Source organism: Lactuca saligna, chromosome 9, assembly GCF_052625555.1.
Source record: "Lactuca saligna cultivar CGN05327 chromosome 9, ASM5262555v1, whole genome shotgun sequence".
NCBI lineage: Eukaryota > Viridiplantae > Streptophyta > Magnoliopsida > Asterales > Asteraceae > Lactuca > Lactuca saligna.
In genome coordinates, this window is record NC_136425.1 from 67,698,055 (window position 1) to 67,724,950 (window position 26,896).

General features: G+C 30.7%; 1 protein-coding gene and 5 long non-coding RNA genes across 6 annotated transcripts; 5 read left to right on the forward strand and 1 right to left on the reverse strand.

Annotated features, from left to right (window-relative positions):
* The first annotated feature begins 712 nt into the window (after positions 1 to 712).
* On the forward strand, positions 713 to 1,845 carry LOC145013949 (uncharacterized). Its single transcript, XR_013665321.1, has 3 exons — positions 713 to 1,034; positions 1,126 to 1,236; positions 1,757 to 1,845. It is a non-coding gene; the product is annotated as an uncharacterized LOC145013949 (long non-coding RNA).
* Positions 1,846 to 8,490: 6,645 nt separating this feature from the next.
* On the forward strand, positions 8,491 to 9,776 carry LOC145014246 (uncharacterized). The gene is made up of 3 exons (XR_013665457.1): positions 8,491 to 8,814; positions 9,430 to 9,593; positions 9,671 to 9,776. It is a non-coding gene; the product is annotated as an uncharacterized LOC145014246 (long non-coding RNA).
* A 425-nt stretch (positions 9,777 to 10,201) lies between these two features.
* LOC145013948 (uncharacterized) lies at positions 10,202 to 11,334 on the forward strand. Its single transcript, XR_013665320.1, has 3 exons — positions 10,202 to 10,523; positions 10,615 to 10,725; positions 11,246 to 11,334. It is a non-coding gene; the product is annotated as an uncharacterized LOC145013948 (long non-coding RNA).
* A 6,638-nt stretch (positions 11,335 to 17,972) lies between these two features.
* Positions 17,973 to 19,258, forward strand: LOC145014243 (uncharacterized). The gene is made up of 3 exons (XR_013665456.1): positions 17,973 to 18,296; positions 18,912 to 19,075; positions 19,153 to 19,258. It is a non-coding gene; the product is annotated as an uncharacterized LOC145014243 (long non-coding RNA).
* A 426-nt stretch (positions 19,259 to 19,684) lies between these two features.
* Positions 19,685 to 20,817, forward strand: LOC145013940 (uncharacterized). Its single transcript, XR_013665318.1, has 3 exons — positions 19,685 to 20,006; positions 20,098 to 20,208; positions 20,729 to 20,817. It is a non-coding gene; the product is annotated as an uncharacterized LOC145013940 (long non-coding RNA).
* A 4,071-nt stretch (positions 20,818 to 24,888) lies between these two features.
* Positions 24,889 to 26,335, reverse strand: LOC145018302 (uncharacterized). Its single transcript, XM_078976201.1, has 3 exons — positions 26,221 to 26,335; positions 25,548 to 25,688; positions 24,889 to 25,459 (listed from the first exon to the last, which is right to left on the reverse strand). The coding sequence occupies exons 1-3, from the start codon at positions 26,305 to 26,307 to the stop codon at positions 24,950 to 24,952; spliced, it is 738 nt and encodes a 245-aa protein (XP_078832327.1). The 5' UTR covers positions 26,308 to 26,335; the 3' UTR covers positions 24,889 to 24,949.
* Positions 26,336 to 26,896: the final 561 nt, after the last annotated feature.

Sequence of the window (26,896 nt, forward strand, 5' to 3'; positions counted from 1 at the left end):
CGGCTCTCCTATGAGCTTCCTAGTCCCTTATATGGTCTTTCTACAAATATTGCAAGATTTGCAACAAGGGGTTTTCACTGATAAAGAAACAGTCACTCTTTTAGGTATACAAATCAATCATTTATTCTTCAGTTCTCTACTCTAGTTGCTTCAGTTCTTAATCTATATAGTTTCATTATAGGTGCTCATAGTACTGGAATGATTCACTGCAAGTTCTTTGAAAAAAGACTATACAAATTTGGTGGAACAAATAAACCAGGCCTATCAATGGATTCTGAATTTCTTGAATATTAAGATCATTATGCAACAACTGATCCAATCACCATCAGCATGACCATCACCATCACCTTCTTCATCAAAAACTAGAAGGTAGCAGGGAATGAAGATGGATTATGAAGGAAAAGTTTCAGGTTTTGGGAACTCTGACTTTTTCCGGATGCTTTTGTTCTAGTTTATAACCGTTGGATTCTACTTCTGCACCATGGTAGACTACACACTCTTTTTTATTTATTTATATTATTTTTTTTAAACGGCTAACAACTTTTTTGGTTTAATATGCAGTTAACACTTAAAAGTGATCACTGTGTACATATTCGTGAAGTCATTTGGTCAAAGGGTACTCTTTTTTCTCTCTTTAGAATAATCAATCTCTCACGGTTTTAATATTTTATTTATTTATTTATTTATTGAAACAGAATGGAAGTGGTTTTATTGTTAGTGGTGTATATTGCATATGTATACAATGCAGGTGGTTTAGTAGGCTACATTCTTCTAAGTGTTAGCAGTTGGTTTATGGCCATTTCATGGCGTTTTGCTCCTTATTTGTTCAATCCATCCGGTTTCAAGTGGCAAAAGTGAGTTTCTTTTTTCTTTTTATAATTTATGACATCATCTTTATATTTTATACTTTTTTTTTTGTTTTCCACTTTTAGGACGGTAGAGGACTTAGAGACCGGACAAATTAACTCTTCTTTAGAGGTGGAATTAGTGTTAAAGGAGAAGAAAGTTGGGAAGCTTGGTGAGATGAAGAATTGGTACTACAATTTTTAAAAAATATCCTTGTTTTTCCATTACCATGTATTTATATACAATTCTTAATTATGATAAAATGTGATTCTTTTGTAGTCTCATATTCGAAGAAGGGTTATGGAGACGATTTTGAGCCTACGGTTATTCATATTCCAGTACGGTGTTGTTTACAAATTGGATGTGCAAAATTCAAATACATCATTATCCGTAAGAATTTAAATTTCAAAATCTAGACAAGTCCCATCTTTTTCAAAGAGTTATATATGCTTTATTATAATCTTATTTGTGTTTTAATAATCTTTTATCATGTTTTATAATTCAATAATTTTTACCCTATAGCATATTCACATATAACACAAAAACAATTAACTACAAAAGTGGTCCCTTTGTAGAAAAGGTTTCAATTCTAGACTAAACACGATAAAAATCCAAAACGAAGGGACGACTTTTGTAAATTCATAAGAAAATTTATTCTATTTCTATAAACCAACCAAACATAACCAATCTTTCCATTCCTACATGTGTACGGATTTTCATGGCTTGTGCTTGTAGCCCTCGCAATCCTTTTCAATAGTTAACAGATGTTTCTAATATTTCTTGGTTTTGAAGAAAGTTTGCACAAGTAAAATGTAGCAGTGCCTACAGTAACCTTCTCATGGCATGTTAGTTTTATATAATTTTCTTTTTAATTCTTATTGTGTTTTACTAAACTATTTCCATTTTACAGAGTGTTGAAGAAGCAACGTGTGAAAGGGCGTATGAGTTGGCTACTGATCTCTATGTGTCGATCTTTGATCGTACAAAGGCCACGTGAGTAAGTATGATTCATTATTTTCTTTGACTTTTATATAAACCAATGTACAAGCCTTTATAAAATCTTCTCTCAAATCACTATAGGTTGCAATTAGAGAAGCACATGAAGAGGTTGTGCAAAAAGGCGATGTCCATTTTTAATGCCATTTTAGTGGGATTTGGTTCTGCTAGACAAAAATACGAAAAAAAATCTTATGTTTTTGAAAAAGGCTTTTGAGGTAATTTTTTTGTGCTTTACATCATTTATAATATTCGACAGTCAAATTTCTTGTTTAATCATTCGTTCTTGTTTTTACTGGTTATATTGAAATATTGTAGGATCATAAAAAGAAAGACTTATGTCTCAAACCAAATTGCCTTAGTTGAGACGCAACGCGGATAAAATGAGGATATTCAACAGAAAAATATAAGGATGGTCAACAAGAGAATGTGGAGTTTCAACAGAAAAATATGGATGTTCAAGTAAAGTTTGAACAACTTGCACAAGCTTTGAGTGAGTAGGTTAAAATTTTTATTAATCAATGATAGAATATTATGTATCGAATAATATTTTATATTTAATTAGTAGCCACTTTTGATTTTGAAATAGGTATCTTTTGATATATTGGATATTTCTTTTAGTTTCTATAGAAATACTCTTTTACTTGTGGTTTTATATTAATTGCATTTTTATGAAATTATATAATAGTCGAATTGAATAATCAAAATTTATTGAATAATGGTATGGAACAATTGCCACAGAATTTGCTACGGAAATGTTGCTACGGAATTAGTTATGGAAAAATTGCTATGAAATTTGCTACAGAAAAGTTGCTATGGAATTTGCTACGGAAACATTGCTACGAAATTAGTTACTATGGAATTTGCTACGGAAAAGTTGCTACGGAAACATTGCTACGAAATTAGTTATGGAAAAATTGTTATGGAATTTGCTATGGAAAAGTTGCTATGAAATTCGCTACGGAAAAGTTGCTACGGAAACATTACAACGGAATTTGTTACGGAAAAATTGTTATGGATTTTGCTACGAAAATGCTATGGAACTCAATTTACAACGGAATATATGTCGTAGAAACTGTCATAGCAAAATTGCTACAGAATTGTATTTCCGTAGCTAAACAATTTGCTACAAGAAATAAACTTACGAAGTCTAACTGAAAATTTGCGTAACAAATTTCGTAGTTATTCAGCTTTAGCTACAGAATTTTAGTGTTTGGCTACGAAATTTTCCGTAGCTAAATAGAAAATTTCTTGTAGTGTGTCTCAATTACATCATAGAACAAGCTAGCGATCCTTTACATGCTCCTGTAATTAAATTCAAAATGATTTTTTTTAAGCAAAATCATTAAAAAAAATCATTTTGAATGAAAGATTATTGCTATATTTAGTTTGGTTGCGTATAGTGAAACAACCTTCAAGCTCTAAGTCATTCTCATGGGCAGTTTCTAACATTCACATTCCAATGGGAAATTTGATTTTTTGCCCGTCTCCTTCTTCGCCATAGAATGTCACAGAAGGTCATGAACATGTGACATATTAAGATTTTTTTAACAAGGTATATATTAAAACAAATACTCCAGCGGGAAGCTGAAAAAAAAAAAGAATACAAGAAACAGTACTAGGATACAAGAAAACAAACCATAAGAAACATAAACACCAAAACAATTGAGAGAGAAGTGAAACCCAACAATGGTAAAAGGGTTACAATATCATAAAAAATCCCCAACAGCCAAGATAGCAACAAGTGACATACCACCAAATAAAATGGAAGAAAACTTCAAGCAGGGCACCAAAGCGGTTGCACACCAGAAATGACATGACGAGGTAAATGCTCAATGTATTAGTAAACACTCCCAACCAAAAATATGACAACTATCAACAAATTGATATAAATCTGAATTTGGATGAAATCTTTAAGCAATGACACCAAAACAGCAACACAAAAAAGATTTCCTTTTATGTAACTGATAGTAACAAAACCATTATAATTAAGATATAAATTTGCAATCAAGAAATATGTGATCTGTGTTGGTTCATCTAGAATACCTTGTTCATGTTAAGGCAAAATCAATAACTTTCGAAGTGATTATCTCCAAATTGATTTTCTGGTTGCAGAAAATATTAATAAATTACTCAAGAAGATTATCCCTTTCATTTAAAATTTACCTCGTGCTTAGTGTCCTACCTCAGTTCCATGGTGAACCACTTATTATGTGATTCTTCTTATTATCCATTTGGAGACAATAGGTGAAAAGACACCAAAATTGAATTTATTGGAAAGAAGAGGATGAAAATATGAGGAGACTAATTAAAAGGCTTTGTTAAGATGGGGGAGTTAAGCAGGTAAGCAAGGCACAATCTTAACTTTGTTGATTGTAGGTGACAACGATGAAGGTGACATTTGGTTGTTGAAGGAAGCGACAAATGGTGGCGGCATTTGGTGGTCGAGGGCGTTCAATGTTGATGGTGATGGGGTGGGATGAAGACGATAGTGGTATTCTTATAGAGTGTGAAACTGATATACCTAGTTTAATGGGTTATTAATTAATTTACTTTTTTTTTATCATAATTATTTAAGAATTAAAATTTCAATTATACATTTATCAAATGATTGGCCAGAATTCGTCGTACACTCATTCACACAATACTTGATTGTTATATATGATCCTAACTCTCTTTCTCTCTCTCTCTCACTCACTCTCTCTCTCTCTCTATATATATATATATACACACTAGTTTGTAACACGTGTGAACTATGGTTACTAAATTATTTAAATTTTATATCAAAAAAATCAAAATTATTAATTAATTATTTTAAATAAATTAATAAATAAGAGATTTTTTTAGTTATATAAATTTTAATCATTGATTTAAATAAATATATGAAATTATATAATTTTATAGTTAGTATTAATTTTATTCTAATTTTAATAATTTAATGTAATTATAGTAGAAAACAGTCAAATGGTCTATAAATAAATGGTATATTTTTGTAATACTTATTAAATATTAATACTTGATACATAAATACGTTTAAAAATAAAATAATTTTTTTATTAAGAATATAAACGGGTTGGCGGGTCAACCCGTTTATTTTTTGAGAAACTCATATATGACCCGTTTAATAAACGGATTGGCGGGTTGACGGGTTGGCGGGTTGAAAAACTCAACTCAAACCCATTTATTTCGTGTCGTGTCGCATGTCGTGTCGAGAATTGTCAGCCCTACATAAAAGCCTCAAATTTGCAACTTTCTTTTTCAATTTTACTCCGATTGCCTCTAGTAAAACTAATTTTTTTTGGCGAACTTAAGAATTTTAATGAACAAAAAACCAAACTTAAAGGCTTTTATAAACCAGGAAAAATGATAAAACAAAACATTTGTATCAAACTTAAAGACCTTAATAAACCAAAGATTAAAATTAAAAAAAAATTGCAAATACTGATTTAATGAATCTAAAATCTGCAAAATGATAAAACTAACAAAAATCTTGTAAGCTTTAGGGTTTTTATGTCATTATCCTTTTTATTATCTATGACAATTGAATGTTTATTTATTCACTAACCATTATGTTTCAAATAGGTGATGTAAAATCCAATAGACTACAAGTTTATAGCATTCTAGTTTCTAAAAACTGTCATTTATAGCAATGTTTACACGTAAAACAGATTTCTTTTTTCGAAGATTTTGAAAAATAAGTGTAAAACATTTTCTTATGTAACATTCTACTTTCTGAAAACTATTATTTATATATTGAAAAATATATAAGCAACATTTTTTAAAAATTGTCCACCAGTTATAACCACCTAGTTAATTATAAAATAGTAGTTTCTTTATATCAAAAGTCAAAAACTAAACAAAATATCAACGGACAAAATGATATATATGATTTGGGCTAACTTTATAGTCAATGTAATTACATATACGATAATGCCTAGCCTAGAAACGCGGGCGTTACATAGACCTAGCTTGATACCATGTTAATAATGATAAAAACCTCCTTAATTGGAGGTTATGTATGCAATATATTTATATATGAGGATATTACGTTGCGGTCCTTATATTATACAATACATATAAAAAAGCAATGTACACTATAATCTAACAGAAAGAAACAATCACTATTTTCGTTTTTAATTTATTATATGCATATAAGTAATGTTTCTGAACTTTTTATCTCCATATGTTTACCGGGCATCACTAATTGCTAGGTGTAAGATGATAGTGCTTCCAACTCCTCTCTTTATCAATTCTTTTTCAATTAAATGGAAGCTATAATTTGTATAAAGGAAATACTTGGTAGTTGTTTTATCATCTTTTAACTTATTTGGGGATGATGCTATATATATATATATATATATATATATATATATATATATATATATATATATATATATATATATATATATATATATATATAAGGAAATACTTGGTAGTTGTTTTATCCTCTTTTAACTTATTTAGGGATGAATATATATATATATATATATATATATATATATATATATATATATATATATATTGTGTGATATAACCAAATTTTGGCTATTAGATTGAAAATAATGAAAGGATGTGATCTTAATGTACATTTTAATACCATGGGCTAGCATTTACTATATAATTATATTTTAGACAAGTAAGTCATATTAATAAAGAAAAATCAAAAGATAAAAATACAAATACAAGTTAACATTTTTAAACGTTACAGAACTCAATCCATGTTTATCTTTTTCATTTTTAAAAAATGAATTTTTATTGGTGATTGTTTCTTATCATTTTCGTTCTTAACTAATACGTTTTTAATATAGATTGCTTTGAACATTATAGGGATCCAATTCAATTTCCGTTCTTATCATTCTCATTTTTGAAGAATGAGTCATCAATTATAAGTTCATATATGATATTCTTTAAGAATAATAGTTACATTCTTGAATAAAAAATGAATTCTTAAAAAAAAAAAAGAAATTAAATATAATTGGATAAGTGACATTACATAATATAACATTTATGAAAAAAATAAGATACATTCTTAAATAATACTACATGAAAGAATATTATAAATTCTAAAAGAATAATATAGTATTCATTTAACAAGCATGCATATGATATATTGTTCTTGCACTTTATGATATATTTTTCTTGCATTTTATGATATCAAGAGAATTTTAGGATCACCACCTCATCTATTGTTCTTACACTTTATTACATCATGTGAAGTTTTGAATCGCTTAGGTGGTACAGGTTCAAACTTGTTGACAGAAGATATCTTTGTTCCATTCGTGCAACAACAATGTAGCATATTACGGTGGATCGGAATTTAAAGTTGTTCAAAAGATATTGAATATGGGGCTATCACTAACTAAATGATATTCTCCATGAACGAAATGTGGGTAATAAACATCATACTGTCACTACAAGAAAAATCCTAAATAGCTACGGAAAGTTACTATGGAATCAAAATCCGTTGCTATATTAGTACGGAATATGCTACGGAACAATTTATCGTAGCTATTTTGCCACATAATTGGTTACAGAATTACATTATGTAGCTAAATCTTAAATAGCTACGTAAAGTTGTTATGGAATCTAAATTCATAGTTATTTTATAACGGAATACGTTACAAAATGGTTGGTTGTAACTAATTTGCTACGGAAATGGCTACGGAATTGCATTCCGTAGCTAAATCTTGAATAGTTGCTACGGAATTAAAATCCGTAGCTAGTTTACTACAAATAATGCTACAAGTTTTTTGGTTGTAGCTAGTTATCTATGAAACTTATTACAAAATCCATGTATGTAGCTAGTTGACTACATAATTGGCTACGAAATAAAAATACGTAGCTAGTTAGCTATGGAATTAAGATCCGTAGTTATTTTGCTAGGAAAATTTGCTACAAAATAAAATTTTGTAGCTAATCTATTATGGAACTTGTTACAAAAAGGTGAATTTGCAAAATAGCTACGGAATCAAAATCCATAGGTGTTTGGCTACGGAAAATTCCGTAGTTAAGTAGTTACGAAATATGTTTCCGTAGCAAAATATAGAAGATTATTGAAAAAAAATAGATTAAAAATACATAATTATCTTTGAAAACTCAACAACAAAAATAAAAATAATCAAAAAATAGTCAACACATATATAATTTAGCGATAATTTTAGATATAGGTGTTAGGTGAAGTATCATGAGTTTACAAAAGAAGAGCAAGATCTTGCTATAGAAGAAGAGAAGAGGAATTCATTGTACTTCCGATTATACCCTCAACTTTAAGTTTAGAGAAAAACATAAAACAATTCTCAAACTTTAAGGGCAAATAGGAGGGCGAGGACCCATAATATAAACCACTGAACATACCATCCTCATTCCTCAGTTTCGTCATTCTTCAATTTTCCCACGGTCTCCATTTACGTCATTATCCACTGAACAACTACAGACCCTTTACCAACACAAATCAATAATTTTCCATTCGGTCGAAAATGCGCGTTGGTAATATTTGATTTTCTTTTTTATTTTTTAAGTAGTAGGGACAATTTGGTAAATATGAGAATGTTAAAGGGTGAGCTTCACTGAATCGTTGTGGGTTTGATTTTGCCCTACTCCCACTTTCCCTCTTCTCTATCTAATCACACGATACCTCAGGCTCCAGCATCCCCGATCTGCAATCAGTCGGCCATCCCTTCCGCCTCTAGTCGACCATTGCCTCCACCAACGACGTCACCTCCGCCATCACTAGCGGCAACAAATCCCTCCAGCTCCTTCAAAGTCGTCGATGCAACATACCTTCTCCCTTCCACTGTCGGTACGACATGCAACCCACCACCCCTTAAACAAGTAAAGTTGCTCCCCTTTCTCACAGTGTGAATGAAGATCAACATCGCCTCTCTCTTGCCGCCACCACCACCGTCGAAGTCGCTGCTGCAGCTGGTGGACCTTACCATTGGATCCGATTTCAGCTTTTTTCTCCATGTTTTGGTAAAAAAAACCCTAACTTATGTTTTCTATTACATCGATTGAGTTTTAGGTTTAATTTGATAATTCGTATTGGTTAACGGTAATTAAAATTAAAATTGTGAATATTTGAACAATGTATCCATCAGCAAGTAACTTCCATTTTGATTTCTGGATAGAATTTTCATTTTGATTTGGAAGTTTTGTTTACCTACATAAATCAATCCTTACGCTTTTCATGACTGGGAGATTAAGACACATTGTGCTTGGTATAATCAACAAACTCGTGTACTCACCTACCACAGAAGAACAAGAATTCTATCTTCTTAACATAGTGATTCAGAGTTATGGCTATGATGCTGTAGCAGTTTTATTGTTTTTAGTTTTGTCTAAATATGATTTTTCCATATATAGTTTGAAATGTTTTGAACATCTTGACATCATCAAAGCCGAATCAGAAAATGCATGCCCTAGTGTAGTTTCTTGTGTTGATCTTCTTGTGGTGGCTGCTTATGACAGTGTGATTCTAGTAACTAACCACATTTATCTCCTAATCATTTCCCTTTTCACCTTTTTCCTCTTCAAATCATTCAAGAACACATGAAACTTTAGATTATTAACATCTAATTTCTTTTACAGGCTGGTGGACCATTTTATCCAGCTAACACAGGTAGAAAAGACAACAGTCGATCTTTCTCTCGGCTCTCCTATGAGCTTCCTAGTCCCTTATATGGTCTTTCTACAAATATTGCAAGATTTGCAACAAGGGGTTTTCACTGATAAAGAAACAGTCACTCTTTTAGGTATACAAATCAATCATTTATTCTTCAGTTCTCTACTCTAGTTGCTTCAGTTCTTAATCTATATAGTTTCATTATAGGTGCTCATAGTACTGGAATGATTCACTGCAAGTTCTTTGAAAAAAGACTATACAAATTTGGTGGAACAAATAAACCAGGCCTATCAATGGATTCTGAATTTCTTGAATATTAAGATCATTATGCAACAACTGATCCAATCACCATCAGCATGACCATCACCATCACCTTCTTCATCAAAAACTAGAAGGTAGCAGGGAATGAAGATGGATTATGAAGGAAAAGTTTCAGGTTTTGGGAACTCTGACTTTTTCCGGATGCTTTTGTTCTAGTTTATAACCGTTGGATTCTACTTCTGCACCATGGTAGACTACACACTCTTTTTTATTTATTTATATTATTTTTTTTAAACGGCTAACAACTTTTTTGGTTTAATATGCAGTTAACACTTAAAAGTGATCACTGTGTACATATTCGTGAAGTCATTTGGTCAAAGGGTACTCTTTTTTCTCTCTTTAGAATAATCAATCTCTCACGGTTTTAATATTTTATTTATTTATTTATTTATTGAAACAGAATGGAAGTGGTTTTATTGTTAGTGGTGTATATTGCATATGTATACAATGCAGGTGGTTTAGTAGGCTACATTCTTCTAAGTGTTAGCAGTTGGTTTATGGCCATTTCATGGCGTTTTGCTCCTTATTTGTTCAATCCATCCGGTTTCAAGTGGCAAAAGTGAGTTTCTTTTTTCTTTTTATAATTTATGACATCATCTTTATATTTTATACTTTTTTTTTTGTTTTCCACTTTTAGGACGGTAGAGGACTTAGAGACCGGACAAATTAACTCTTCTTTAGAGGTGGAATTAGTGTTAAAGGAGAAGAAAGTTGGGAAGCTTGGTGAGATGAAGAATTGGTACTACAATTTTTAAAAAATATCCTTGTTTTTCCATTACCATGTATTTATATACAATTCTTAATTATGATAAAATGTGATTCTTTTGTAGTCTCATATTCGAAGAAGGGTTATGGAGACGATTTTGAGCCTACGGTTATTCATATTCCAGTACGGTGTTGTTTACAAATTGGATGTGCAAAATTCAAATACATCATTATCCGTAAGAATTTAAATTTCAAAATCTAGACAAGTCCCATCTTTTTCAAAGAGTTATATATGCTTTATTATAATCTTATTTGTGTTTTAATAATCTTTTATCATGTTTTATAATTCAATAATTTTTACCCTATAGCATATTCACATATAACACAAAAACAATTAACTACAAAAGTGGTCCCTTTGTAGAAAAGGTTTCAATTCTAGACTAAACACGATAAAAATCCAAAACGAAGGGACGACTTTTGTAAATTCATAAGAAAATTTATTCTATTTCTATAAACCAACCAAACATAACCAATCTTTCCATTCCTACATGTGTACGGATTTTCATGGCTTGTGCTTGTAGCCCTCGCAATCCTTTTCAATAGTTAACAGATGTTTCTAATATTTCTTGGTTTTGAAGAAAGTTTGCACAAGTAAAATGTAGCAGTGCCTACAGTAACCTTCTCATGGCATGTTAGTTTTATATAATTTTCTTTTTAATTCTTATTGTGTTTTACTAAACTATTTCCATTTTACAGAGTGTTGAAGAAGCAACGTGTGAAAGGGCGTATGAGTTGGCTACTGATCTCTATGTGTCGATCTTTGATCGTACAAAGGCCACGTGAGTAAGTATGATTCATTATTTTCTTTGACTTTTATATAAACCAATGTACAAGCCTTTATAAAATCTTCTCTCAAATCACTATAGGTTGCAATTAGAGAAGCACATGAAGAGGTTGTGCAAAAAGGCGATGTCCATTTTTAATGCCATTTTAGTGGGATTTGGTTCTGCTAGACAAAAATACGAAAAAAAATCTTATGTTTTTGAAAAAGGCTTTTGAGGTAATTTTTTTGTGCTTTACATCATTTATAATATTCGACAGTCAAATTTCTTGTTTAATCATTCGTTCTTGTTTTTACTGGTTATATTGAAATATTGTAGGATCATAAAAAGAAAGACTTATGTCTCAAACCAAATTGCCTTAGTTGAGACGCAACGCGGATAAAATGAGGATATTCAACATAAAAATATAAGGATGGTCAACAAGAGAATGTGGAGTTTCAACAGAAAAATATGGATGTTCAAGTAAAGTTTGAACAACTTGCACAAGCTTTGAGTGAGTAGGTTAAAATTTTTATTAATCAATGATAGAATATTATGTATCGAATAATATTTTATATTTAATTAGTAGCCACTTTTGATTTTGAAATAGGTATCTTTTGATATATTGGATATTTCTTTTAGTTTCTATAGAAATACTCTTTTACTTGTGGTTTTATATTAATTGCATTTTTATGAAATTATATAATAGTCGAATTGAATAATCAAAATTTATTGAATAATGGTATGGAACAATTGCCACAGAATTTGCTACGGAAATGTTGCTACGGAATTAGTTATGGAAAAATTGCTATGAAATTTGCTACAGAAAAGTTGCTATGGAATTTGCTACGGAAACATTGCTACGAAATTAGTTACTATGGAATTTGCTACGGAAAAGTTGCTACGGAAACATTGCTACGAAATTAGTTATGGAAAAATTGTTATGGAATTTGCTATGGAAAAGTTGCTATGAAATTCGCTACGGAAAAGTTGCTACGGAAACATTACAACGGAATTTGTTACGGAAAAATTGTTATGGATTTTGCTACGAAAATGCTATGGAACTCAATTTACAACGGAATATATGTCGTAGAAACTGTCATAGCAAAATTGCTACAGAATTGTATTTCCGTAGCTAAACAATTTGCTACAAGAAATAAACTTACGAAGTCTAACTGAAAATTTGCGTAACAAATTTCGTAGTTATTCAGCTTTAGCTACAGAATTTTAGTGTTTGGCTACGAAATTTTCCGTAGCTAAATAGAAAATTTCTTGTAGTGTGTCTCAATTACATCATAGAACAAGCTAGCGATCCTTTACATGCTCCTGTAATTAAATTCAAAATGATTTTTTTTAAGCAAAATCATTAAAAAAAATCATTTTGAATGAAAGATTATTGCTATATTTAGTTTGGTTGCGTATAGTGAAACAACCTTCAAGCTCTAAGTCATTCTCATGGGCAGTTTCTAACATTCACATTCCAATGGGAAATTTGATTTTTTGCCCGTCTCCTTCTTCGCCATAGAATGTCACAGAAGGTCATGAACATGTGACATATTAAGATTTTTTTAACAAGGTATATATTAAAACAAATACTCCAGCGGGAAGCTGAAAAAAAAAAGAATACAAGAAACAGTACTAGGATACAAGAAAACAAACCATAAGAAACATAAACACCAAAACAATTGAGAGAGAAGTGAAACCCAACAATGGTAAAAGGGTTACAATATCATAAAAAATCCCCAACAGCCAAGATAGCAACAAGTGACATACCACCAAATAAAATGGAAGAAAACTTCAAGCAGGGCACCAAAGCGGTTGCACACCAGAAATGACATGACGAGGTAAATGCTCAATGTATTAGTAAACACTCCCAACCAAAAATATGACAACTATCAACAAATTGATATAAATCTGAATTTGGATGAAATCTTTAAGCAATGACACCAAAACAGCAACACAAAAAAGATTTCCTTTTATGTAACTGATAGTAACAAAACCATTATAATTAAGATATAAATTTGCAATCAAGAAATATGTGATCTGTGTTGGTTCATCTAGAATACCTTGTTCATGTTAAGGCAAAATCAATAACTTTCGAAGTGATTATCTCCAAATTGATTTTCTGGTTGCAGAAAATATTAATAAATTACTCAAGAAGATTATCCCTTTCATTTAAAATTTACCTCGTGCTTAGTGTCCTACCTCAGTTCCATGGTGAACCGCTTATTATGTGATTCTTCTTATTATCCATTTGGAGACAATAGGTGAAAAGACACCAAAATTGAATTTATTGGAAAGAAGAGGATGAAAATATGAGGAGACTAATTAAAAGGCTTTGTTAAGATGGGGGAGTTAAGCAGGTAAGCAAGGCACAATCTTAACTTTGTTGATTGTAGGTGACAACGATGAAGGTGACATTTGGTTGTTGAAGGAAGCGACAAATGGTGGCGGCATTTGGTGGTCGAGGGCGTTCAATGTTGATGGTGATGGGGTGGGATGAAGACGATAGTGGTATTCTTATAGAGTGTGAAACTGATATACCTAGTTTAATGGGTTATTAATTAATTTACTTTTTTTTTTATCATAATTATTTAAGAATTAAAATTTCAATTATACATTTATCAAATGATTGGCCAGAATTCGTCGTACACTCATTCACACAATACTTGATTGTTATATATGATCCTAACTCTCTTTCTCTCTCTCTCTCACTCACTCTCTCTCTCTCTCTATATATATATATATACACACTAGTTTGTAACACGTGTGAACTATGGTTACTAAATTATTTAAATTTTATATCAAAAAAATCAAAATTATTAATTAATTATTTTAAATAAATTAATAAATAAGAGATTTTTTTAGTTATATAAATTTTAATCATTGATTTAAATAAATATATGAAATTATATAATTTTATAGTTAGTATTAATTTTATTCTAATTTTAATAATTTAATGTAATTATAGTAGAAAACAGTCAAATGGTCTATAAATAAATGGTATATTTTTGTAATACTTATTAAATATTAATACTTGATACATAAATACGTTTAAAAATAAAATAATTTTTTTATTAAGAATATAAACGGGTTGGCGGGTCAACCCGTTTATTTTTTGAGAAACTCATATATGACCCGTTTAATAAACGGATTGGCGGGTTGACGGGTTGGCGGGTTGAAAAACTCAACTCAAACCCATTTATTTCGTGTCGTGTCGCATGTCGTGTCGAGAATTGTCAGCCCTACATAAAAGCCTCAAATTTGCAACTTTCTTTTTCAATTTTACTCCGATTGCCTCTAGTAAAACTAATTTTTTTTGGCGAACTTAAGAATTTTAATGAACAAAAAACCAAACTTAAGGGCTTTTATAAACCAGGAAAAATGATAAAACAAAACATTTGTATCAAACTTAAAGACCTTAATAAACCAAAGATTAAAATTAAAAAAAAATTGCAAATACTGATTTAATGAATCTAAAATCTGCAAAATGATAAAACTAACAAAAATCTTGTAAGCTTTAGGGTTTTTATGTCATTATCCTTTTTATTATCTATGACAATTGAATGTTTATTTATTCACTAACCATTATGTTTCAAATAGGTGATGTAAAATCCAATAGACTACAAGTTTATAGCATTCTAGTTTCTAAAAACTGTCATTTATAGCAATGTTTACACGTAAAACAGATTTCTTTTTTCGAAGATTTTGAAAAATAAGTGTAAAACATTTTCTTATGTAACATTCTACTTTCTGAAAACTATTATTTATATATTGAAAAATATATAAGCAACATTTTTTAAAAATTGTCCACCAGTTATAACCACCTAGTTAATTATAAAATAGTAGTTTCTTTATATCAAAAGTCAAAAACTAAACAAAATATCAACGGACAAAATGATATATATGATTTGGGCTAACTTTATAGTCAATGTAATTACATATACGATAATGCCTAGCCTAGAAACGTGGGCGTTACATAGACCTAGCTTGATACCATGTTAATAATGATAAAAACCTCCTTAATTGGAGGTTATGTATGCAATATATTTATATATGAGGATATTACGTTGCGGTCCTTATATTATACAATACATATAAAAAAGCAATGTACACTATAATCTAACAGAAAGAAACAATCACTATTTTCGTTTTTAATTTATTATATGCATATAAGTAATGTTTCTGAACTTTTTATCTCCATATGTTTACCGGGCATCACTAATTGCTAGGTGTAAGATGATAGTGCTTCCAACTCCTCTCTTTATCAATTCTTTTTCAATTAAATGGAAGCTATAATTTGTATAAAGGAAATACTTGGTAGTTGTTTTATCATCTTTTAACTTATTTGGGGATGATGCTATATATATATATATATATATATATATATATATATATATATATATATATATATATATATATATATAAAGGAAATACTTGGTAGTTGTTTTATCCTCTTTTAACTTATTTAGGGATGAATATATATATATATATATATATATATATATATATATATATATATATATATATATATTGTGTGATATAACCAAATTTTGGCTATTAGATTGAAAATAATGAAAGGATGTGATCTTAATGTACATTTTAATACCATGGGCTAGCATTTACTATATAATTATATTTTAGACAAGTAAGTCATATTAATAAAGAAAAATCAAAAGATAAAAATACAAATACAAGTTAACATTTTTAAACGTTACAGAACTCAATCCATGTTTATCTTTTTCATTTTTAAAAAATGAATTTTTATTGGTGATTGTTTCTTATCATTTTCGTTCTTAACTAATACGTTTTTAATATAGATTGCTTTGAACATTATAGGGATCCAATTCAATTTCCGTTCTTATCATTCTCATTTTTGAAGAATGAGTCATCAATTATAAGTTCATATATGATATTCTTTAAGAATAATAGTTACATTCTTGAATAAAAAATGAATTCTTAAAAAAAAAAAAAAGAAATTAAATATAATTGGATAAGTGACATTACATAATATAACATTTATGAAAAAAATAAGATACATTCTTAAATAATACTACATGAAAGAATATTATAAATTCTAAAAGAATAATATAGTATTCATTTAACAAGCATGCATATGATATATTGTTCTTGCACTTTATGATATATTTTTCTTGCATTTTATGATATCAAGAGAATTTTAGGATCACCACCTCATCTATTGTTCTTACACTTTATTACATCATGTGAAGTTTTGAATCGCTTAGGTGGTACAGGTTCAAACTTGTTGACAGAAGATATCTTTGTTCCATTCGTGCAACAACAATGTAGCATATTACGGTGGATCGGAATTTAAAGTTGTTCAAAAGATATTGAATATGGGGCTATCACTAACTAAATGATATTCTCCATGAACGAAATGTGGGTAATAAACATCATACTGTCACTACAAGAAAAATCCTAAATAGCTACGGAAAGTTACTATGGAATCAAAATCCGTTGCTATATTAGTACGGAATATGCTACGGAACAATTTATCGTAGCTATTTTGCCACATAATTGGTTACAGAATTACATTATGTAGCTAAATCTTAAATAGCTACGTAAAGTTGTTATGGAATCTAAATTCATAGTTATTTTATAACGGAATACGTTACAAAATGGTTGGTTGTAACTAATTTGCTACGGAAATGGCTACGGAATTGCATTCCGTAGCTAAATCTTGAATAGTTGCTACGGAATTAAAATCCGTAGCTAGTTTACTACAAATAATGCTACAAGTTTTTTGGTTGTAGCTAGTTATCTATGAAACTTATTACAAAATCCATGTATGTAGCTAGTTGACTACATAATTGGCTACGAAATAAAAATACGTAGCTAGTTAGCTATGGAATTAAGATCCGTAGTTATTTTGCTAGGAAAATTTGCTACAAAATAAAATTTTGTAGCTAATCTATTATGGAACTTGTTACAAAAAGGTGAATTTGCAAAATAGCTACGGAATCAAAATCCATAGGTATTTGGCTACGGAAAATTCCGTAGTTAAGTAGTTACGAAATATGTTTCCGTAGCAAAATATAGAAGATTATTGAAAAAAAATAGATTAAAAATACATAATTATCTTTGAAAACTCAACAACAAAAATAAAAATAATCAAAAAATAGTCAACACATATATAATTTAGCGATAATTTTAGATATAGGTGTTAGGTGAAGTATCATGAGTTTACAAAAGAAGAGCAAGATCTTGCTATAGAAGAAGAGAAGAGGAATTCATTGTACTTCCGATTATACCCTCAACTTTAAGTTTAGAGAAAAACATAAAACAATTCTCAAACTTTAAGGGCAAATAGGAGGGCGAGGACCCATAATATAAACCACTGAACATACCATCCTCATTCCTCAGTTTCGTCATTCTTCAATTTTCCCACGGTCTCCATTTACGTCATTATCCACTGAACAACTACAGACCCTTTACCAACACAAATCAATAATTTTCCATTCGGTCGAAAATGCGCGTTGGTAATATTTGATTTTCTTTTTTATTTTTTAAGTAGTAGGGACAATTTGGTAAATATGAGAATGTTAAAGGGTGAGCTTCACTGAATCGTTGTGGGTTTGATTTTGCCCTACTCCCACTTTCCCTCTTCTCTATCTAATCACACGATACCTCAGGCTCCAGCATCCCCGATCTGCAATCAGTCGGCCATCCCTTCCGCCTCTAGTCGACCATTGCCTCCACCAACGACGTCACCTCCGCCATCACTAGCGGCAACAAATCCCTCCAGCTCCTTCAAAGTCGTCGATGCAACATACCTTCTCCCTTCCACTGTCGGTACGACATGCAACCCACCACCCCTTAAACAAGTAAAGTTGCTCCCCTTTCTCACAGTGTGAATGAAGATCAACATCGCCTCTCTCTTGCCGCCACCACCACCGTCGAAGTCGCTGCTGCAGCTGGTGGACCTTACCATTGGATCCGATTTCAGCTTTTTTCTCCATGTTTTGGTAAAAAAAACCCTAACTTATGTTTTCTATTACATCGATTGAGTTTTAGGTTTAATTTGATAATTCGTATTGGTTAACGGTAATTAAAATTAAAATTGTGAATATTTGAACAATGTATCCATCAGCAAGTAACTTCCATTTTGATTTCTGGATAGAATTTTCATTTTGATTTGGAAGTTTTGTTTACCTACATAAATCAATCCTTACGCTTTTCATGACTGGGAGATTAAGACACATTGTGCTTGGTATAATCAACAAACTCGTGTACTCACCTACCACAGAAGAACAAGAATTCTATCTTCTTAACATAGTGATTCAGAGTTATGGCTATGATGCTGTAGCAGTTTTATTGTTTTTAGTTTTGTCTAAATATGATTTTTCCATATATAGTTTGAAATGTTTTGAACATCTTGACATCATCAAAGCCGAATCAGAAAATGCATGCCCTAGTGTAGTTTCTTGTGTTGATCTTCTTGTGGTGGCTGCTTATGACAGTGTGATTCTAGTAACTAACCACATTTATCTCCTAATCATTTCCCTTTTCACCTTTTTCCTCTTCAAATCATTCAAGAACACATGAAACTTTAGATTATTAACATCTAATTTCTTTTACAGGCTGGTGGACCATTTTATCCAGCTAACACAGGTAGAAAAGACAACAGTCGATCTTTCTCTCGGCTCTCCTATGAGCTTCCTAGTCCCTTATATGGTCTTTCTACAAATATTGCAAGATTTGCAACAAGGGGTTTTCACTGATAAAGAAACAGTCACTCTTTTAGGTATACAAATCAATCATTTATTCTTCAGTTCTCTACTCTAGTTGCTTCAGTTCTTAATCTATATAGTTTCATTATAGGTGCTCATAGTACTGGAATGATTCACTGCAAGTTCTTTGAAAAAAGACTATACAAATTTGGTGGAACAAATAAACCAGGCCTATCAATGGATTCTGAATTTCTTGAATATTAAGATCATTATGCAACAACTGATCCAATCACCATCAGCATGACCATCACCATCACCTTCTTCATCAAAAACTAGAAGGTAGCAGGGAATGAAGATGGATTATGAAGGAAAAGTTTCAGGTTTTGGGAACTCTGACTTTTTCCGGATGCTTTTGTTCTAGTTTATAACCGTTGGATTCTACTTCTGCACCATGGTAGACTACACACTCTTTTTTATTTATTTATATTATTTTTTTTAAACGGCTAACAACTTTTTTGGTTTAATATGCAGTTAACACTTAAAAGTGATCACTGTGTACATATTCGTGAAGTCATTTGGTCAAAGGGTACTCTTTTTTCTCTCTTTAGAATAATCAATCTCTCACGGTTTTAATATTTTATTTATTTATTTATTTATTGAAACAGAATGGAAGTGGTTTTATTGTTAGTGGTGTATATTGCATATGTATACAATGCAGGTGGTTTAGTAGGCTACATTCTTCTAAGTGTTAGCAGTTGGTTTATGGCCATTTCATGGCGTTTTGCTCCTTATTTGTTCAATCCATCCGGTTTCAAGTGGCAAAAGTGAGTTTCTTTTTTCTTTTTATAATTTATGACATCATCTTTATATTTTATACTTTTTTTTTTTGTTTTCCACTTTTAGGACGGTAGAGGACTTAGAGACCGGACAAATTAACTCTTCTTTAGAGGTGGAATTAGTGTTAAAGGAGAAGAAAGTTGGGAAGCTTGGTGAGATGAAGAATTGGTACTACAATTTTTAAAAAATATCCTTGTTTTTCCATTACCATGTATTTATATACAATTCTTAATTATGATAAAATGTGATTCTTTTGTAGTCTCATATTCGAAGAAGGGTTATGGAGACGATTTTGAGCCTACGGTTATTCATATTCCAGTACGGTGTTGTTTACAAATTGGATGTGCAAAATTCAAATACATCATTATCCGTAAGAATTTAAATTTCAAAATCTAGACAAGTCCCATCTTTTTCAAAGAGTTATATATGCTTTATTATAATCTTATTTGTGTTTTAATAATCTTTTATCATGTTTTATAATTCAATAATTTTTACCCTATAGCATATTCACATATAACACAAAAACAATTAACTACAAAAGTGGTCCCTTTGTAGAAAAGGTTTCAATTCTAGACTAAACACGATAAAAATCCAAAACGAAGGGACGACTTTTGTAAATTCATAAGAAAATTTATTCTATTTCTATAAACCAACCAAACATAACCAATCTTTCCATTCCTACATGTGTACGGATTTTCATGGCTTGTGCTTGTAGCCCTCGCAATCCTTTTCAATAGTTAACAGATGTTTCTAATATTTCTTGGTTTTGAAGAAAGTTTGCACAAGTAAAATGTAGCAGTGCCTACAGTAACCTTCTCATGGCATGTTAGTTTTATATAATTTTCTTTTTAATTCTTATTGTGTTTTACTAAACTATTTCCATTTTACAGAGTGTTGAAGAAGCAACGTGTGAAAGGGCGTATGAGTTGGCTACTGATCTCTATGTGTCGATCTTTGATCGTACAAAGGCCACGTGAGTAAGTATGATTCATTATTTTCTTTGACTTTTATATAAACCAATGTACAAGCCTTTATAAAATCTTCTCTCAAATCACTATAGGTTGCAATTAGAGAAGCACATGAAGAGGTTGTGCAAAAAGGCGATGTCCATTTTTAATGCCATTTTAGTGGGATTTGGTTCTGCTAGACAAAAATACGAAAAAAAATCTTATGTTTTTGAAAAAGGCTTTTGAGGTAATTTTTTTGTGCTTTACATCATTTATAATATTCGACAGTCAAATTTCTTGTTTAATCATTCGTTCTTGTTTTTACTGGTTATATTGAAATATTGTAGGATCATAAAAAGAAAGACTTATGTCTCAAACCAAATTGCCTTAGTTGAGACGCAACGCGGATAAAATGAGGATATTCAACAGAAAAATATAAGGATGGTCAACAAGAGAATGTGGAGTTTCAACAGAAAAATATGGATGTTCAAGTAAAGTTTGAACAACTTGCACAAGCTTTGAGTGAGTAGGTTAAAATTTTTATTAATCAATGATAGAATATTATGTATCGAATAATATTTTATATTTAATTAGTAGCCACTTTTGATTTTGAAATAGGTATCTTTTGATATATTGGATATTTCTTTTAGTTTCTATAGAAATACTCTTTTACTTGTGGTTTTATATTAATTGCATTTTTATGAAATTATATAATAGTCGAATTGAATAATCAAAATTTATTGAATAATGGTATGGAACAATTGCCACAGAATTTGCTACGGAAATGTTGCTACGGAATTAGTTATGGAAAAATTGCTATGAAATTTGCTACAGAAAAGTTGCTATGGAATTTGCTACGGAAACATTGCTACGAAATTAGTTACTATGGAATTTGCTACGGAAAAGTTGCTACGGAAACATTGCTACGAAATTAGTTATGGAAAAATTGTTATGGAATTTGCTATGGAAAAGTTGCTATGAAATTCGCTACGGAAAAGTTGCTACGGAAACATTACAACGGAATTTGTTACGGAAAAATTGTTATGGATTTTGCTACGAAAATGCTATGGAACTCAATTTACAACGGAATATATGTCGTAGAAACTGTCATAGCAAAATTGCTACAGAATTGTATTTCCGTAGCTAAACAATTTGCTACAAGAAATAAACTTACGAAGTCTAACTGAAAATTTGCGTAACAAATTTCGTAGTTATTCAGCTTTAGCTACAGAATTTTAGTGTTTGGCTACGAAATTTTCCGTAGCTAAATAGAAAATTTCTTGTAGTGTGTCTCAATTACATCATAGAACAAGCTAGCGATCCTTTACATGCTCCTGTAATTAAATTCAAAATGATTTTTTTTAAGCAAAATCATTAAAAAAAATCATTTTGAATGAAAGATTATTGCTATATTTAGTTTGGTTGCGTATAGTGAAACAACCTTCAAGCTCTAAGTCATTCTCATGGGCAGTTTCTAACATTCACATTCCAATGGGAAATTTGATTTTTTGCTCGTCTCCTTCTTCGCCATAGAATGTCACAGAAGGTCATGAACATGTGACATATTAAGATTTTTTTAACAAGGTATATATTAAAACAAATACTCCAGCGGGAAGCTGAAAAAAATAAAATAATACAAGAAACAGTACTAGGATACAAGAAAACAAACCATAAGAAACATAAACACCAAAACAATTGAGAGAGAAGTGAAACCCAACAATGGTAAAAGGGTTACAATATCATAAAAAATCCCCAACAGCCAAGATAGCAACAAGTGACATACCACCAAATAAAATGGAAGAAAACTTCAAGCAGGGCACCAAAGCGGTTGCACACCAGAAATGACATGACGAGGTAAATGCTCAATGTATTAGTAAACACTCCCAACCAAAAATATGACAACTATCAACAAATTGATATAAATCTGAATTTGGATGAAATCTTTAAGCAATGACACCAAAACAGCAACACAAAAAAGATTTCCTTTTATGTAACTGATAGTAACAAAACCATTATAATTAAGATATAAATTTGCAATCAAGAAATATGTGATCTGTGTTGGTTCATCTAGAATACCTTGTTCAAGTTAAGGCAAAATCAATAACTTTCGAAGTGATTATCTCCAAATTGATTTTCTGGTTGCAGAAAATATTAATAAATTACTCAAGAAGATTATCCCTTTCATTTAAAATTTACCTCGTGCTTAGTGTCCTACCTCAGTTCCATGGTGAACCGCTTATTATGTGATTCTTCTTATTATCCATTTGGAGACAATAGGTGAAAAGACACCAAAATTGAATTTATTGGAAAGAAGAGGATGAAAATATGAGGAGACTAATTAAAAGGCTTTGTTAAGATGGGGGAGTTAAGCAGGTAAGCAAGGCACAATCTTAACTTTGTTGATTGTAGGTGACAACGATGAAGGTGACATTTGGTTGTTGAAGGAAGCGACAAATGGTGGCGGCATTTGGTGGTCGAGGGCGTTCAATGTTGATGGTGATGGGGTGGGATGAAGACGATAGTGGTATTCTTATAGAGTGTGAAACTGATATACCTAGTTTAATGGGTTATTAATTAATTTACTTTTTTTTTTATCATAATTATTTAAGAATTAAAATTTCAATTATACATTTATTAAATGATTGGCCAGAATTCGTCGTACACTCATTCACACAATACTTGATTGTTATATATGATCCTAACTCTCTTTCTCTCTCTCTCTCTCTCACTCTCTCTCTCTCTCTCTCTTTATATATATATATATATATATATATATATATATATATATATGCACACACTAGTTTGTAACCCGTGTGAACTATGGTTACTAAATTATTTAAATTTTATATTAAAAAATCAAAATTATTAATTAATTATTTTAAATAAATTAATAAATAAGAGATTTTTTTAGTTATATAAATTTTAATCATTGATTTAAATAAATATATGAAATTATATAATTTTATAGTTAGTATTAATTTTATTCTAATTTTAATAATTTAATGTAATTATAGTAGAAAACAGTCAAATGGTCTATAAATAAATGGTATATTTTTGTAATACTTATTAAATATTAATACTTGATACATAAATACGTTTAAAAATAAAATAATTTTTTTATTAAGAATATAAACGGGTTGGCGGGTCAACCCGTTTATTTTTTGAGAAACTCATATATGACCCGTTTAATAAACGGATTGGCGGGTTGACGGGTTGGCGGGTTGAAAAACTCAACTCAAACCCATTTATTTCGTGTCGTGTCGAGAATTGTCAGCCCTACATAAAAGTCTCAAATTTGCAACTTTCTTTTTCAATTTTACTCCGATTGCCTCTAGTAAAACTAATTTTTTTTGGCGAACTTAAGAATTTTAATGAACAAAAAACCAAACTTAAAGGCTTTTATAAACCAGGAAAAATGATAAAACAAAACATTTGTATCAAACTTAAAGACCTTAATAAACCAAAGATTAAAATTAAAAAAAAAAATTGCAAATACTGATTTAATGAATCTAAAATCTGCAAAATGATAAAACTAACAAAAATCTTGTAAGCTTTAGGGTTTTTATGTCATTATCCTTTTTATTATCTATGACAATTGAATGTTTATTTATTCTCTAACCATTATGTTTCAAATAGGTGATGTAAAATCCAATAGACTACAAGTTTATAGCATTCTAGTTTCTAAAAACTATCATTTATAGCAATGTTTACACGTAAAACAGATTTCTTTTTTTGAAGATTTTGAAAAATAAGTGTAAAACATTTTCTTATGTAACATTCTACTTTCTGAAAACTATTATTTATATATTGAAAAATATATAAGCAACATTTTTTTAAAAATTGTCCACCAGTTATAACCACCTAGTTAATTATAAAATAGTAGTTTCTTTATATCAAAAGTCAAAAACCAAACAAAATATCAACGGACAAAATGATATATATGATTTGGGCTAACTTTATAGTCAATGTAATTACATATAATTGGGCGTTTAGTGGGTGTTTTTGATAACTAACGGGATTAATATTAAAAAAAAAAAAAAAAAAAAAAAAAAAAAAAAAAAAAAAAACAAACAAACGCAATGAGCAATTTGATTAGATGGGTTTATTATTATTAGACCTATTCAACAAACATATTCACATGATATAGAAATTAAATAAGAGGCATCAGAGGCGGAGGCGGTGGCGGTGAGAGAAGGTTCGGTTGGCGTAAAAGCGTTTGAGGGCCACTAATCCGAGAGTCTGTCCGAGAATGGAGGCAGCAACTGTATATCTGACGGTGGTGGTTTTGGGGATGAGAAGAAAGTTAAGAAGGACAGGTAAAAATGGAATGGTTGCAGTAAGAGCTTTGAACCAAAGAGGTGGGAAGTCGGGTGCAGAGTCTCGCAAGAAAATGAACACGAAATTAATTGACATGGTCATTCCAGCCATCGCCAGCATCACTAGGAGCTTCAGTTGACTTATCATGACTCTTTTAATGGCTGTTATTATCGCTGGAACGCACTTGTATTCTGCCCAAATCATCAACTTCTGTTGGAACTCGGATTGGTTTCTCATAACTACTTCTTTCACACACTTGTATTCTTCTATGTTGGCCACAATTGATGCAACTTTCCTATATGACCTTGTCATCTCACAATTCCCATGCTTAATCTTGTAGTAGTCTCCGCATCCGCTCTGTTGAATGAATCGTTTTTAAAATTGACCTTGTTTTTTGTTTTTGTATCATGAGATTTGAGGGGAAAAGATAAGATATCATACATACCTGAAAAGAGTTTTGTTTGTGTTTGTGTGGCTTTATGAAGGTTGCATCGAAACCAAGGTTTGACGTCCCTCTAACATTCAAAAGACTAATAGTTGATGTCTTTGCTACCAATGGATGATAAAAATGTTGGGTTTCCATGGCCTGATTGAAAACAATATCACAATAGTTCATTTGCATAGATTTCGAGCATTTCTTTTATATAAAGCATGCGAAAAAAATTAGGATTTGAAAACAAAGTGGATCAAACTCGTGACACAGCCATGTTTTCAAATCCCCCATGGTCGAACCAATTTATATCACAAAATCAACAACAGTATGCTATCTATCAATTCCATAGTTTTCGATACCAAATAGTGAACAGTAACTTAATATATATGTTCATTACCTATTAGAGCAATTTTAAAATCCGCAAACAAAACATGATAATAGCAAAATTACTTGATCTACGTGTTTCAAGACATCATGATCACAATTCACACAAAAATTATCAGTAGCATTCTCATACTGAGATACTTTACATAAAGTCAGACACATAAAAATCAACAGTCAAAACATTACCCACCAAAATCTGAACTTGTTGCACAAAACATTAACAACTAACAAGAATAAACTTAAGTTTGAAAGACAAATGAAAGACAGAAAAATAAAGAAAAAACCTAAGAGCTTGACTCACAGATGGAGATGAAGCAGTGATGGAACGCCGGAGGTGGACCCGTAGAGGCCGTGAGGATGAGGCGCGTATGTTCACCGAAGGCAACATTCAACCCTAATTGATGCCCAATTACTCTATTTATACCGACTTCAAAATTTTCGACAAAGGAATTAATGTTTACGGCCAATCAAAAATACTATCTTTTTTTATTACCATACCCTCTCAATCATTTTATTTTTTTTAGGTAAACATAATTAGAATCTAACATTATTTTCCTTATAAAAATGTTTCTCTCTTCTTCTATTAATTTTTAAATAAAAGTAATAATTATTGTTTACGTAAATAGTTTTATTAATTATACACCTCAGTTGTTGTCCTGATTTAACCTTTGTTCTTAGATTATTATTAGTTTTTTATTTTGTATTCAAACTTTATTATTTGATATAATTTCACTACAAGAAGATCGGGCAACAGCGGCGACACGTGTCGCCGCTAAAGGTTAGGCGGATCGCCGCTAATATCTTTAGCGGCGACGTGTCGCTGCAAATGCGTCACCAATATTGTTTCGTCACTAATACGCTTATTGTCGCCGCTAATATTACGTGTCGTCGCAAACGCCACGCGTCGCCGCTAATAGATTGTTGCCGCTAATACGCGCGTGTCGCCACAAAAGCTGTCGCCGCTAATACTCTTTTGA